The 16,315-nt window shown below is 40.4% G+C and overlaps 1 protein-coding gene across 1 annotated transcript in view; it reads right to left on the reverse strand.

Moving 5' to 3' along the window:
- Window positions 1-9,873: 9,873 nt before the first annotated feature.
- LOC120062505 (protocadherin-11 X-linked-like) overlaps window positions 9,874-16,315 on the reverse strand; it is a 59,980-nt gene continuing 53,538 nt past the window's right edge. The window contains exon 4 of the mRNA XM_039012528.1: window positions 9,874-13,678. Coding sequence (XP_038868456.1) covers window positions 13,595-13,678 — 84 coding nt within the window. The 3' untranslated portion in view covers window positions 9,874-13,594. The remainder of the gene's footprint in view (window positions 13,679-16,315) is intronic.

Genomic DNA, 16,315 nt, shown 5'->3' on the forward strand with positions numbered 1-16,315 from the left:
TTATGGTCAGAGTACGGGACATTACAAGGCTGCTTCCTACCGTTCTACGACAGATGCCGGAAGCTGACGCTGTCATAGTCCGTGTGGGGTCAGACGACGTTCGGAACAGCTAAAAATGAATTTTAATGAACTGAAAGGTTCCAAAAAGAGGCCAATTATTTCAGGTCGTTGGGCCGTGGGTGTAAAAGATTCAGTAGGCTACTGGCAACACACACCTTGTTAAAAGATTACTGTAGCTCTGTTGGAATAACTTTGATAGATAGCTTTACAAATGTTTACTTGCAGAGGACTACAGGGGCGAAGCAGTTACTCTTAGCAAACAAGTAGCAAAGTTACACAAGCTACTGGTGACCTACTTTGGGGAATACACAGTCATCTACTTTTTCTTTCTCACTACCCCAGTGGTGGATCTGGTGGAAGTGTCGCCGCTGTGTCGACACTCTCCACAGCCTACTGGCTGACACTCTGCAGGGTTCCCCCTGAAGGGGTCTCCCCCTTCCCTGGAAAATGGAGTTAGTAGGATGTTCCTGGATTACTTGGGGGATGTTCCTGTTCTTAATCTTACCAACCAGCCAAGTCAAAAACTTCCACGGTGAGGAGACTCTGGCAATGGGGGCATCCTGTCTCGGAGCTCTACGGACAATTCCTCCGACGTCATGGCTTGGTTTATGCTCTAACATGCACTGTCAACTGTGGAACCTTATACAGACAGGTGTGTGCCTTACCAAATCATATCCAATCAATTGAATTTACCACAGGTGGACTCCAATCAAATTATAGAAACATCAAGGATGTTCAATGGAATCAGGATGCACCTGAGCTCAATTTTGAGTCTTATAGCAAAGGGTCTGAATATTTATGTAAATAAGGTATTTCTGTTTGTTATTTGTAATACATTTGCAAACATTTCTAAAAAGCTGTTTTTTCTTTGTCATAATGGGGTATTGCGTGTAGAGAAAAAAATATAGAAAAAAATATAATTTAATCGTTTTTAGAATAAGGCTGTAACGTAACAATGTGAAAAATGAAGGGGTCTGAATACCTTCCCGAGTGCACTGTATATATATCTGTTTTATATACCTTAAGGGGTCCTACAATTCTAAATCAAATAGCTAAATAATCCATGGTATGACCATCTTAAAACAATTCCATATGTTAGCGTAATAGAAACCCTTTTAACCCCTGTCAAAAAAAAGAAGACAAATCTGAACAAAAAGTTTGTCACTAAAAAAATATGTAACATCTGTACACTTGCATAATTAAACTTTGGCACAATTCAATAAAATCTCTTGAAAAACATTTCATTATTAAATAATAATGCAACAAAACATAAGAAAGCAGAGGAATTACCATGCAATGTTGGTATTGTTCCCAATTGTATATATACACTACCACTCAAAGTTTAGGGTCACTTAGAAATGTCCTTGTTATTGAAAGAAAAGCACATTTTTTGTCCATTAATAACTGATCAGAAATACAGTGTAGACATTGTAAATGTTGTAAATTACTATTGTAGCTGGAAACAGCTGATTTTTAATGGAATATCTACATAGGCGTACAGAAAGAAGCCCATTACCAGCAACCATCACTCCTGTGTTCCAATGGCACCTTGTGTTAGCTAATCCAAGTTTATCATTTTAAAAGGCTAATTGGTAATTAGAAAAACCTTTTTCAATTATGTTAGCACAGCTGAAAAATGTTGTCCTGATTAAAGAAGCAATACAACTGGCCTTCTATGTACCCGCAAAACACCAGTCTCAACGTCAACAGTGAAGAGGCGACTCCGGGATGCTGGCCTTCTAGGCAGAGTTCCTCTGTCCAGTCTCAACGTCAACAGTGAAGAGGCGACTCCGGGATGCTGGCCTTCTAGGCAGAGTTCCTCTGTCCAGTCTCAACGTCAACAGTGAAGAGGCGACTCCGGGATGCTGGCCTTCTAGGCAGAGTTGCAAAGAAAAAGCCATATCTCAGACTGGCCAATAAAAATAAAAGATTAAAGAACACAAAAGAACACAGACACTCTGCCTAGAAGGCCAGCATCCCGGAGTCGCCTCTTCACTGTTGACGTTGAGACTGGACAGAGGAACTCTGCCTAGAAGGCCAGCATCCCGGAGTCGCCTCTTCACTGTTGACGTTGAGACTGGACAGAGGAACTCTGCCTAGAAGGCCAGCATCCCGGAGTCGCCTCTTCACTGTTGACGTTGAGACTGGACAGAGGAACTCTGCCTAGAAGGCCAGCATCCCGGAGTCGCCTCTTCACTGTTGACGTTGAGACTGGACAGAGGAACTCTGCCTAGAAGGCCAGCATCCCGGAGTCGCCTCTTCACTGTTGACGTTGAGACTGGACAGAGGAACTCTGCCTAGAAGGCCAGCATCCCGGAGTCGCCTCTTCACTGTTGACGTTGAGTGGTGTTTTGCGGGTACTATTTAATGAAGCTGCCAGTTTAGGACTTGTGAGGCGTCTGTTTCTCAAACTAGACACTCTAATGTACTTGTCGTCTTGCTCAGTTGTGCACTGTGGCCTCCCACTCCTCTTTCTATTGTGGTTAGAGACACTTTGCGCTATTCTGTGAAGGGAGTACTGTAGTACACAGCATGGGACGAGATCTTCAGCTTCTTGGCAATTTCTCGCATGGAATAGCCTTCATATATCAGAACAAGATTTGACGAGTTTCAGAAGAAAGTCTTTGTTTCTGGTCATTTTGAACCTGTATTTGAACCCACAAATGTTGATGCTCCAGATACTCAACTAGTTTAAAGAAGAACAGTTGTATTGCTTATTTAATCAGGACAACAGTTTTCAGCTGTGCTAACATATTTGCAAAAGGGTTTGCTAATAATCAATTAGCCTTTAAAATGATAAACTTTGATTAGCTAACACAACGTGCCAGTGCAACACAGGAGTGATGGTTGCTTATAATGGGCCTCTGTACGCCTATGTAGATATTCCATTAAATATCAGCCATTTCCAGCTACAATAGTCATTTACAACATTAACAATGTCAACACTGTATTTCTGATCCATTTGATTCTATTTTAATAACAAAAATAAGTACATTTCTAAGTGACCCCAAACTTTTGAACGGTAGTGTAGGTTTGCACCAGTTGTGTTAGTTCTCAGTGAGAAGATAGCATTTAGCAAGTGATTTTCCAGGTTTACATAAGCTATTTATAGTAGTTTGACATTTGCATACCCTCTCTCTCTGTGAGGATGTGCATAGTCTACTGTAGTGATCCTCTTTTCACCAAGGACGTACTTCCCTCAAGGGAATTGATTAGCTTCACACTTTTTGAAATATGAAGTAACTTTGATAAGCAATTAAATAGTTTATTTTGCTTCTGTGTTTCATGTGTTTCTGTAGCCTTTCAAGTGCACTGTCAGATTTAAAACCTACAATGAGGCGTAGTTAAGATCTCTGGTTGGGTTCATCGTTAAGATCTCTGGTTGGGTTCATCGTTAAGATCTCTGGTTGGGTTCATCGTTAAGATCTCTGGTTGGGTTCATCGTTAAGATCTCTGGTTGGGTTCATAGTTAAGATGTCTGGTTGGGTTCATAGTTAAGATCTCTGGTTGGGTTCATAGTTAAGATCTCTGGTTGGGTTCATCGTTAAGATCTCTGGTTGGGTTCATAGTTAAGATCTCTGGTTGGGTTCATAGTTAAGATCTCTGGTTGGGTTCATAGTTAAGATCTCTGGTTGGGTTCATAGTTAAGATCTCTGGTTGGGTTCATCGTTAAGATCTCTGGTTGGGTTCATAGTTAAGATCTCTGGTTGGGTTCATAGTTAAGATCTCTGGTTGGGTTCATAGTTAAGATCTCTGGTTGGGTTCATAGTTAAGATCTCTGGTTGGGTTCATAGTTAAGATCTCTGGTTGGGTTCATAGTTAAGATCTCTGGTTGGGTTCATAGTTAAGATCTCTGGTTGGGTTCATAGTTAAGATCTCTGGTTGGGTTCATCGTTAAGATCTCTGGTTGGGTTCATAGTTAAGATCTCTGGTTGGGTTCATCGTTAAGATCTCTGGTTGGGTTCATAGTTAAGATCTCTGATTGGGTTCCTCGTTAAGATCTCTGGTTGGGTTCATAGTTAAGATCTCTGGTTGGGTTCATCGTTAAGATCTCTGGTTGGGTTCATAGTTAAGATCTCTGGTTGGGTTCATCGTTAAGATCTCTGGTTGGGTTCATCGTTAAGATCTCTGGTTGGGTTCATCGTTAAGATCTCTGGTTGGGTTCATAGTTAAGATCTCTGGTTGGGTTCATCGTTAAGATCTCTGGTTGGGTTCATAGTTAAGATCTCTGGTTGGGTTCATTGTTAAGATCTCTGGTTGGGTTCATAGTTAAGATCTCTGGTTGGGTTCATCGTTAAGATCTCTGGTTGGGTTCATAGTTAAGATCTCTGGTTGGGTTCATCGTTAAGATCTCTGGTTGGGTTCATAGTTAAGATCTCTGGTTGGGTTCATAGTTAAGATCTCTGGTTGGGTTCATCGTTAAGATCTCTGGTTGGGTTCATAGTTAAGATCTCTGGTTGGGTTCATCATTAAGATCTCTGGTTGGGTTCATAGTTAAGATCTCTGGTTGGGTTCATCGTTAAGATCTCTGGTTGGGTTCATCGTTAAGATCTCTGGTTGGGTTCATAGTTAAGATCTCTGGTTGGGTTCATAGTTAAGATCTCTGGTTGGGTTCATAGTTAAGATCTCTGGTTGGGTTCATAGTTAAGATCTCTGGTTGGGTTCATCGTTAAGATCTCTGGTTGGGTTCATAGTTAAGATCTCTGGTTGGGTTCATCATTAAGATCTCTGGTTGGGTTCATCGTTAAGATCTCTGGTTGGGTTCATAGTTAAGATCTCTGGTTGGGTTCATATTTAAGATCTCTGGTTGGGTTCATCGTTAAGATCTCTGGTTGGGTTCATCGTTAAGATCTCTGGTTGGGTTCATCGTTAAGATCTCTGGTTGGGTTCATAGTTAAGATGTCTGGTTGGGTTCATAGTTAAGATCTCTGGTTGGGTTCATAGTCAAGATCTCTGGTTGGGTTCATCGTTAAGATCTCTGGTTGGGTTCATAGTTAAGATCTCTGGTTGGGTTCATAGTTAAGATCTCTGGTTGGGTTCATCGTTAAGATCTCTGGTTGGGTTCATAGTTAAGATCTCTGGTTGGGTTCATAGTTAAGATCTCGGGTTGGGTTCATAGTTAAGATCTCTGGTTGGGTTCATCGTTAAGATCTCTGGTTGGGTTCATAGTTAAGATCTCTGGTTGGGTTCATAGTTAAGATCTCGGGTTGTGTTCATGCCTTTAAATACAGACAATGAGGTATAGTTAAGACGTCTGATTGTGTTCATTGTTAAGAGCTCTGGTTGTGTTCATGCCTTGCAATTGAGTTGGATTCTAACACAGTATTATGTTATAGCAAACCATAACAGACGACATGGGATTCCTTATATATACACAGTATATATATATTAATATTCTTACATAGTTATACTGTAAATGTGCACTTCAAAAGTCCTGTTTGTAGAATATTTCCATCATAACTTCTATTTAAAACTGTTCCTAATGAAAGATCTAAACTGTTTCGTATTTCTTCCCTGTAGTCGAGTTACGCAGTTACAAGAAAAACAACAACGTTTCATATTTTTTGCAATTTTTTCCCTCAGGCTGAACTGATGAGCCAATTATTATTGTTTGTCCAACTAACCAATCCAGCAACACAGTATTTGTGAAGGGCATGGCCCGTCGTTGACCTAGACAGTACAATGTAGAATGACAATCTTACCAAAAAATTACAAATCATCGGATAGATAATTTCAAGGTTATTTTTAGTCTTAATGGGCTTCTGTTATAAGTAGAGGAAATGCAGGGAAGCTGGATAGAGTATAATATAATGAAGGAAACACAGAGAGACAGTATGATATAATGAAGGAAGGACAGAAAGACAGTATAATATAATGAAGGAAGGACAGACAGACAGTTTAATTTAATGAAGGAAGGACAGAGAGACAGTATAATATAATGAAGGAAGGACAGAAAGACAGTATAATATAATGAAGGAAGGACAGAGAGACAGTATAATATAATGAAGGAAGGACAGAGAGACAGTATAATATAATGAAGGAAGGACAGACAGACAGTATGATATAATGAAGGAAGGACAGAAAGACAGTATAATATAATGAAGGAAGGACAGAGAGACAGTATAATATAATGAAGGAAGGACAGAAAGACAGTATAATATAATGAAGGAAGGACAGAAAGACAGTATAATATAATGAAGGAAGGACAGAGAGACAGTATAATATAATGAAGGAAGGACAGAAAGACAGTATAATATAATGAAGGAAGGACAGACAGACAGTATAATATAAAGAGGGAAGGACAGAGAGACAGACAGACAGTATAATATAATGAAGGAAGGACAGAGAGACAGTATAATATAATGAAGGAAGGACAGAGAGACAAACAGACAGTATAATATAAAGAAGGAAGGACAGACAGACAGTATAATATAATGAAGGAAAAACAGACAGACAGACAGACAGTATAATATAATGAAGGAAGGACAGAGAGACAGACAGACAGTATAATATAATGAAGGAAGGACAGACAGTATAATATAATGAAGGAAAAACAGACAGACAGACAGACAGACAGACAGTATAATATAAAGAAGGAAGGACAGACAGACAGACAGACAGTATAATATAAAGAAGGAAGGACAGACAGTATAATATAATGAAGGAAAGACAGACAGACAGTATAATATAATGAAGGAAGGACAGAAAGACAGTATAATATAATGAAGGAAGGACAGACAGACAGTTTAATTTAATGAAGGAAGGACAGAGAGACAGTATAATATAATGAAGGAAGGACAGAAAGACAGTATAATATAATGAAGGAAGGACAGAGAGACAGTATAATATAATGAAGGAAGGACAGAGAGACAGTATAATATAATGAAGGAAGGACAGACAGACAGTATGATATAATGAAGGAAGGACAGAAAGACAGTATAATATAATGAAGGAAGGACAGAGAGACAGTATAATATAATGAAGGAAGGACAGAAAGACAGTATAATATAATGAAGGAAGGACAGAAAGACAGTATAATATAATGAAGGAAGGACAGAGAGACAGTATAATATAATGAAGGAAGGACAGAAAGACAGTATAATATAATGAAGGAAGGACAGACAGACAGTATAATATAAAGAGGGAAGGACAGAGAGACAGACAGACAGTATAATATAATGAAGGAAGGACAGAGAGACAGTATAATATAATGAAGGAAGGACAGAGACAAACAGACAGTATAATATAAAGAAGGAAGGACAGACAGACAGTATAATATAATGAAGGAAAAACAGACAGACAGACAGACAGTATAATATAATGAAGGAAGGACAGAGAGACAGACAGACAGTATAATATAATGAAGGAAGGACAGACAGTATAATATAATGAAGGAAAAACAGACAGACAGACAGACAGACAGTATAATATAAAGAAGGAAGGACAGACAGACAGACAGACAGTATAATATAAAGAAGGAAGGACAGACAGTATAATATAATGAAGGAAAGACAGACAGACAGTATAATATAAAGAAGGAAGGACAGACAGACAGACTGTCACGCCCTGGCCTTAGTATTCTTTGTTTCATTTATTATTTTAGTTAGGTCAGGGTGTGACATGGGGAAGGTATGTGTTTTTTGTATTGTCTAGGGTGGTTGTATGGTTTAGGGGGTTAAGTAGAGTAGATGGGTTAGTGTTCAGTGTAGGTGTCTAGGAAAGTCTATGGTTGCCTGAATTGGTTCTCAATCAGAGACAGCTGGTTATTGTTCTCTGATTGGGAGCCATATTTAAGGCAGCCATGGGCTTTAGCTGTTTGTGGGTAATTGTCTATGTTGAACGTTTGTAGCTTGTGTATGCACTTACGTTTGTAGCTTCACGGTCATTTGTTGTTTTGTGTATAGTGTTCGTTTTGTGTTTTCTCTCTCTTCTCAATAAAAGAAGATGACTTCATTTCCCGCTGCGCCTTGGTCCGCTTATTATGACGATCGTGACACAGACAGTATAATATAAAGAAGGAAGGACAGACAGACAGTATAATATAATGAAGGAAGGACAGACAGACAGACAGACAGACAGACAGACAGTGTAATATAAAGAAGGAAGGACAGACAGACAGTTTAATATAAAGAAGGAAGGACAGACAGTTTAATACACTGCTCAAAAAAATAAAGGGAACACTTAAACAACACAATGTAACTCCAAGTCAATCACACTTCTGTGAAATCAAACTGTCCACTTAGGAAGCAACACTGATTGACAATAAATTTCACATGCTGTTGTGCAAATGGAATAGACAAAAGGTGGAAATTATAGGCAATTAGCAAGACACCCCCAATAAAGGAGTGATTCTGCAGGTGGTGACCACAGACCACTTCTCAGTTCCTATGCTTCCTGGCTGATGTTTTGGTCACTTTTGAATGCTGGCGGTGCTCTCACTCTAGTGGTAGCATGAGACGGAGTCTACAACCCACACAAGTGGCTCAGGTAGTGCAGCTCATCCATGATGGCACATCAATGCGAGCTGTGGCAAGAAGGTTTGCTGTGTCTGTCAGCGTAGTGTCCAGAGCATGGAGGCGCTACCAGGAGACAGGCCAGTACATCAGGAGACGTGAGGGAGGCCGTAGGAGGGCAACAACCCAGCAGCAGGACCGCTACCTCCGCCTTTGTGCAAGGAGGAGCACTGCCAGAGCCCTGCAAAATGACCTCCAGCAGGCCACAAATGTGCATGTGTCAGCATATGGTCTCACAAGGGCTCTGAGGATCTCATCTCGGTACCTAATGGCAGTCAGGCTACCTCTGGCGAGCACATGGAGGGCTGTGCGGCCCCACAAAGAAATGCCACCCCACACCATGACTGACCCACCGCCAAACCGGTCATGCTGGAGGATGTTGCAGGCAGCAGAGCGTTCTCCACGGCGTCTCCAGACTCTGTCACGTCTGTCACATGTGCTCATGTGCTCAGTGTGAACCTGCTTTCATCTGTGAAGAGCACAGGGCGCCAGTGGCGAATTTGCCAATCTTGGTGTTCTCTGGCAAATGCCAAATGTCCTGCACGGTGTTGGGCTGTAAGCACAACCCCCACCTGTGGACGTCGGGCCCTCATACCACCCTCATGGAGTCTGTTTCTGACCGTTTGAGCAGACACATGCACATTTGTGGCCTGCTGGAGGTCATTTTGCAGGGCTCTGGCAGTGCTCCTCCTTGCACAAAGGCGGAGGTAGCGGTCCTGCTGCTGGGTTGTTGCCCTCCTACGGCCTCCCTCACGTCTCCTGATGTACTGGCCTGTCTCCTGGTAGCGCCTCCATGCTCTGGACACTACGCTGACAGACACAGCAAACCTTCTTGCCACAGCTCGCATTGATGTGCCATCATGGATGAGCTGCACTACCTGAGCCACTTGTGTGGGTTGTAGACTCCGTCTCATGCTACCACTAGAGTGAGAGCACCGCCAGCATTCAAAAGTGACCAAAACATCAGCCAGGATGCATAGGAACTGAGAAGTGGTCTGTGGTCACCACCTGCAGAATCACTCCTTTATTGGGGGTGTCTTGCTAATTGCCTATAATTTCCACCTTTTGTCTATTCCATTTGCACAACAGCATGTGAAATTTATTGTCAATCAGTGTTGCTTCCTAAGTGGACAGTTTGATTTCACAGAAGTGTGATTGACTTGGAGTTACATTGTGTTGTTTAAGTGTTCCCTTTATTTTTTTGAGCAGTGTATAAAGAAGGAACGACATGCAGTTTAATATATTGCAATGAGAAGGTCCAACGTCCTGATTAATAAGAAGAGTCATGGGAAATGTGCAATACAATGCAAAAAAGACTTTAATAAATTCCAGAAGCTCACACATACATAAACAAAACATTTATATACAGTTTTTCTTCACATAATTGGCAAATCAAAGTTAATTACAGAGTATGTAAGAAGCATATTGTACTTCACATTGAATAAAAGTGAGGTTGGTATTTCATAGTTATCTGTCTCCCTTACAGAAGATAAAAAGCTGTCTTCTCTCATGTATGTTTTTTCTCTTTTCTCCCAAAGATCAGTTAAATCACATGATGATTACAGTGCTAAGATGCTCTGTATAGTTCACACTGCGGTTCTACTCAGTAGTAATACATTTGATACCGTAATTACATCCGGTACCTTCTCCAGAAACGAGTTGGATCATTAGGAAGGTATCGTATATGTGCCACACATACTGTACATACAGCTTCGTCTACCAAAGCAGTCTCTTTATAAGACAACCATTAAACATCATGACTATTAACAACAGTGCTAACCCACCAAGCTGTTTATTAGTGTAGTATTGAAGATAGTAATTAAGATCAGGACATAACCACGATGAATGACTCCAAGTGTTTACACAATGCAGTAGAGGCATATATTTGTGTGGATACCAAACCAGAACCAAAAGGCGTATAATATTGAAAGTGGATTGTAAAGATTATTCTGTCTTCACCTTAGTGATGTTAATAAATTTAAACCTGCTGAATGCTGCTTGTACGACCACTTCTCATTGTAGGTGTTTAATGTTTATCTCTCTTAATTTCACTTGAATAAATAATGCATTGATATAAATAAGTGCACAAAATCAAGTTTGTCTTTTTTGTTGTTGTTGCTTTAAACCAACCAAGTGGTATCAACGAACTGCCTGAGTTTTACCACTTGGAACCATCATTTGAAATATGTAATATTATATCTCACAGGTTAAATCGGCTTTGACTTGTGGGATCTGTCTGTCTGACTCTAGTACACGAAGGTTAAACCATGGCGCTCTACTGTGAATCTGTGTATCTGACTCTAGTACACGAAGGTTAAACCATGGTGCTCTACTGTGAATCTGTGTATCTGACTCTAGTACACGAAGGTTAAACCATGGCGCTCTACTGTGAATCTGTGTATCTGACTCTAGTACACGAAGGTTAAACCATGGCGCTCTACTGTGAATCTGTCTATCTGACTCTAGTACACGAAGGTTAAACCATGGCGCTCTACTGTGAATCTGTCTATCTGACTCTAGTACACGAAGGTTAAACCATGGCGCTCTACTGTGAATCTGTCTATCTGACTCTAGTACACGAAGGTTAAACCATGGCGCTCTACTGTGAATCTGTCTATCTGACTCTAGTACACGAAGGTTAAACCATGGTGCTCTACTGTGAATCTGTCTATCTGACTCTAGTACACGAAGGTTAAACCATGGTGCTCTACTGTGAATCTGTCTATCTGACTCTAGTACACGAAGGTTAAACCATGGTGCTCTACTGTGAATCTGTCTATCTGACTCTAGTACACGAAGGTTAAACTATGGTGCTCTACTGTGAATCTGTCTATCTGACTCTAGTACACGAAGGTTAAACCATGGTGCTCTACTGTGAATCTGTCTATCTGACTCTAGTACACGAAGGTTAAACCATGGTGCTCTACTGTGAATCTGTCTATCTGACTCTAGTACACGAAGGTTAAACCATGGTGCTCTACTGTGAATCTGTCTATCTGACTCTAGTACACGAAGGTTAAACCATGGTGCTCTACTGTGAATCTGTCTATCTGACTCTAGTACACGAAGGTTAAACCATGGTGCTCTACTGTGAATCTGTCTATCTGACTCTAGTACACGAAGGTTAAACCATGGTGCTCTACTGTGAATCTGTCTAACTGACTCTAGTACACGAAGGTTAAACCATGGTGCTCTACTGTGAATCTGTCTATCTGACTCTAGTACACGAAGATTAAACCATGGTGCTCTACTGTGAATCTGTCTATCTGACTCTAGTACACGAAGGTTAAACCATGGTGCTCTACTGTGAATCTGTCTATCTGACTCTAGTACACGAAGGTTAAACCATGGTGCTCTACTGTGAATCTGTCTATCTGACTCTAGTACACGAAGGTTAAACCATGGTGCTCTACTGTGAATCTGTCTATCTGACTCTAGTACACGAAGGTTAAACCATGGTGCTCTACTGTGAATCTGTCTATCTGACTCTAGTACACGAAGGTTAAACCATGGTGCTCTACTGTGAATCTGTCTATCTGACTCTAGTACACGAAGGTTAAACCATGGTGCTCTACTGTGAATCTGTCTAACTGACTCTAGTACACGAAGGTTAAACCATGGTGCTCTACTGTGAATCTGTCTATCTGACTCTAGTACACGAAGATTAAACCATGGTGCTCTACTGTGAATCTGTCTATCTGACTCTAGTACACGAAGGTTAAACCATGGTGCTCTACTGTGAATCTGTCTATCTGACTCTAGTACACGAAGGTTAAACCATGGCGCTCATCTGTTTAGTCCTACATAGAACAGCTTTTGATTATGAACAGAGCCTTTCGAGTCCCTTGTGATTGTGGCTCAAAGTATTAAAGTCATCCTCTCTATTATGAGGTACAATTCCCTACTGTCCTACGGTGGCAATCAGCAGACACGGTCCTCCTGGTCCTGGTAAATCACCACAATGTGGTGTTCCAGCCCAGTGGGCCATGCATATTAACACTAGCCACACTCTTCCCTACTAACACCAGCTGTGGTGTTCCAGCCCAGTGGGCCATGCATATTAACACCAGCCACACTCTTCCCTACTAACACCAGCTGTGGTGTTCCAGCCCAGTGGGCCATGCATATTAACACCAGCCACACTCTTCCCTACTAACACCAGCTGTGGTGTTCCAGCCCAGTGGGCCATGCATATTAACACTAGCCACACTCTCCACTACTAACACTAACAGTGGCACTGTAAGTGTATGGGACGATACGAGGCGATCATTGACATAAAGGTACATAGACCCATTTGCAGTAGGTCTAGCTTGCAGCATTATACATTGCCAGTCAGTATATCCACGAGCCCAAAAATAGCAAATTCAATGGATTAAAAAGCAAGGGAAAAAAACAGCATAACACCAGACACCAGGAAGGTCAAATTTGAGTCAAACAAGGAAACAAAACTTAACAACAGACACCAGGTATGTAAACTTTAGTCAAACAAGGAAAAACAACAAAATAACAACAGACACCAGGTATGTAAACTTTAGTCAAACAGAATCAATAAATATAAACATAGTCAACTCTGTGATAAATATACATAAATACATATTAACATATACTGAAACAGAATAAAGTACAGAAGAGCTGTTCATTGTATTTGTACTGTATGTTTTTTATACATGGGGGTGGGTCATATCGTGAGTCATCGTCTCGGAGATAGATATAATAAGAGATACTGTAAATGTGTGGCTTTCTATAAAGTATTTCAAACCTCCTACAGGATTCACAAAGGAGAGTTTTGTCAAGTTTCAGGCAACAATGTGTCTTCATTTCTGTGAAAATTATTCAAGTTCTACTTTTTTTTCTTCCGGCAAACAAAAATTAAATAAACCAAATTGACATATTCCTTTTTGTTGGTTGGTGTTTTGAGGATGTAGAGACTGTATAGTATGAGATTTACCTCTTCATCTGTGCCTTCCTCCCTCTCTCTCTCTCTCTCTCCCTCTCTCTTTCTCTCTCTAGGTTACTGGCAGCTAGAGATTGATTTTTATCCTGTGGCAGCGAGTTGTACCTGAGCCACAGAGTGTGTCATAGAGTGGTGGTTTCAGTGCCGTCTCCTGTAATATAGAGAGACAGACAGATATAGGGAGATTGAAGTTACAATATAATCCAGATCTGAGAAGTCTAATCTGTAGTAGCTGTTAAAAACTCTATTACACTCGAACGGTGAATAAAAATCTCTAGATCATTTGTATTCAATAAGAGAGAGACAAAAAAGCATTCTTCAAGGTACAGCTGACAATCAGGTACGATTTCCTTGCCAGATTAAGTCCTTGAAGAATACTACATAAGAGCATAAGCTTGTGCATTTTACTGTGATTATCAGAGCATGCAATTCTCTCCAATAGATTTAGCTCCAAATGTGTAATTACATCCACCACCCTACTGCAACACTTCGTTTTAACCCTGAAAACAGCATTTTCTCGTACTTTAGTCCTTACTCTGGCATCCCTTCAGTAGGTCTTCTGATAGGTACAGGTCTGACATTCACGAGGTCTGCGCCAATACTACAAAAGACACATCTGCCGATATCTGAATCGTCATGTTGAATCTGACCTTGTGCTGCTGCTTACATTAGGCCTACCTACAGTATGCATATTGATTATATAAGCAAACGCCTAAATCAGCTGGTAAGAGGTGATACAACAGACCTCCGTCCCGTCCCGTCCGTCCGCCCATCCCCCATCTACTGGCATCACAAGTCATTACAGCAGCTTGGTTAGAAGTTTGGGAAATTTTCCATAATTTTTACAACCCTACCCTTATTGAAAAAACCTATGAATAAAACAATTAAAAACACAAGTTCCAAAATCACGTTTTCATGTGATTCTCTACATGTGACAACATGTACAGAAACATGTGACAACATGTACAGAAACATGTGACAACATGTACAGAAACATGTGACAACATGTACAGAAACATGTGACAACATGTACAGAAACATGTGACAACATGTACAGAAACATGTGTAAACATAAAACGACACATTCCAAAAAAACATGTCAAATCATGTGATTTTCTACATGTCAAATCATGTGATTTTCTACATGTCAAATCATGTGATTTTCTACATGTCAAATCATGTGATTTTCTACATGTCAAATCATGTGATTTTCTACATGTCAAATCATGTGATTTTCTACATGTCAAATCATGTGATTTTCTACATGTCAAATCATGTGATTTTCCACATGTGCTATATCATGTGGTTTTTCTGTAAGGGTTAGCTATTACACTTAGCTAGAGTGATTGTTGTAATTTACAATATATTACCTAAAACAATCTGCCATCCTTTCAAATGTTCATGTTCTGAGATCATGTCAAATGGTAATATCTATGTACAGTATGTTAAGAAAACACACAAACCACAGGAGGTTTTGGTCTGACATCAACAACTGACCTGTTATGCACTATGGCCCTGTGGAATATGGGACAAACAAAAGAGCATATTGGCCTCATTGCTGTTGCATATTCATGCCCGTGTCTGAGATCACTCAGCCAGCCAGGGAGGTTGCTCACTTGATCTGCCACAACTAAAGCACAGATGGAGACAGAGGTTTCCCGCACGTCACCGGGGGGGATTGACCTCTAAATCTACCGGCTGAGAACAGGGAGATAGACAGAGATAAAAGAAAAGGAAAGCAGATATGAGGGAGGGAATAAAAGACAGAAGGGAAGCTAGGGAGAGAGGAAAAGAGGCTATGGTGCACTGAGCAGCATTGGCTCCCACCAAACAAAGCTCTTAAGATATTAAGATACCATATGGTGCCATAAATATGTAGTCTCTGAAGTATGTTTGACAAGCTTCCCTCTTTAGCGCCTACATCCGTAAGTCCCCTTAAACATTCATCTGACCTTCATCTGTAAGTCTCCTGCGTCTCCTATTAGGATTCAATGTGTGCTGTTATATCCTTTATCCTCTAGCTGCTTTAGGTAAAAGGTCAATGGAAGAGGCACGTAAAATCACTGTCTTTCACTTTCATGAACAAATAAAAACATCACAATCTGCTTTATCCTGTATTTTGGACTTTTTGTATTACAGGTTTACGCTCAGGGAGATTGAGTGGTGTCAACTTGCCATATGCTGCTTTTGTTAAGGCCAGGCTGACTTGAACGGATCACAATTGTGAATTCTACACTCGACAAAACATTTTCATTTCATGAGATAAAGAAAAACATGAATGTTAATATTCTGGAGAGCATTAGAGAATTTATCTGAACTGTATCAATGTTAAAAGAGGAATCTATTGGAGCGAGAGTTTAGACAAGTCAAAACTAGGAAGTTGTAGCCAGTATTGTCAGTCATTGGCTGTCAGAGGTCCAATAATATTAAAGACCTAGTAACTGCCAATAATATTTAGGTATTGTTATGTTCATTCCTTGTATAATGACAAACCGGGGCGTAGGTTAAACTACTTTTAATGAACATATACGTCAGCTAGAAAACTCCATATTTAGCCATGCAAGGCATTCTTCAACCACCTGCCCCCCCCCCCCCCCGCCGCATAGCCTGCTGGGTAACGTAGTCTAAATGTTATTAACACATAACAACACAGGTATACCTGATATAATCTTAACAATCCTAAAGGACATTTACTTCCTTCCTCTTTTATCTATTATCTTCTCCCGAAACCTAATTACAGAGATGTTAATCATATTGTATTATGAGTGATTAACCCTTTTATTCATTT

The sequence above is a fragment of the Salvelinus namaycush genome, chromosome 17 (assembly GCF_016432855.1).
Source record: "Salvelinus namaycush isolate Seneca chromosome 17, SaNama_1.0, whole genome shotgun sequence".
In the NCBI taxonomy this organism is placed as follows: Eukaryota; Metazoa; Chordata; class Actinopteri; order Salmoniformes; family Salmonidae; genus Salvelinus; species Salvelinus namaycush.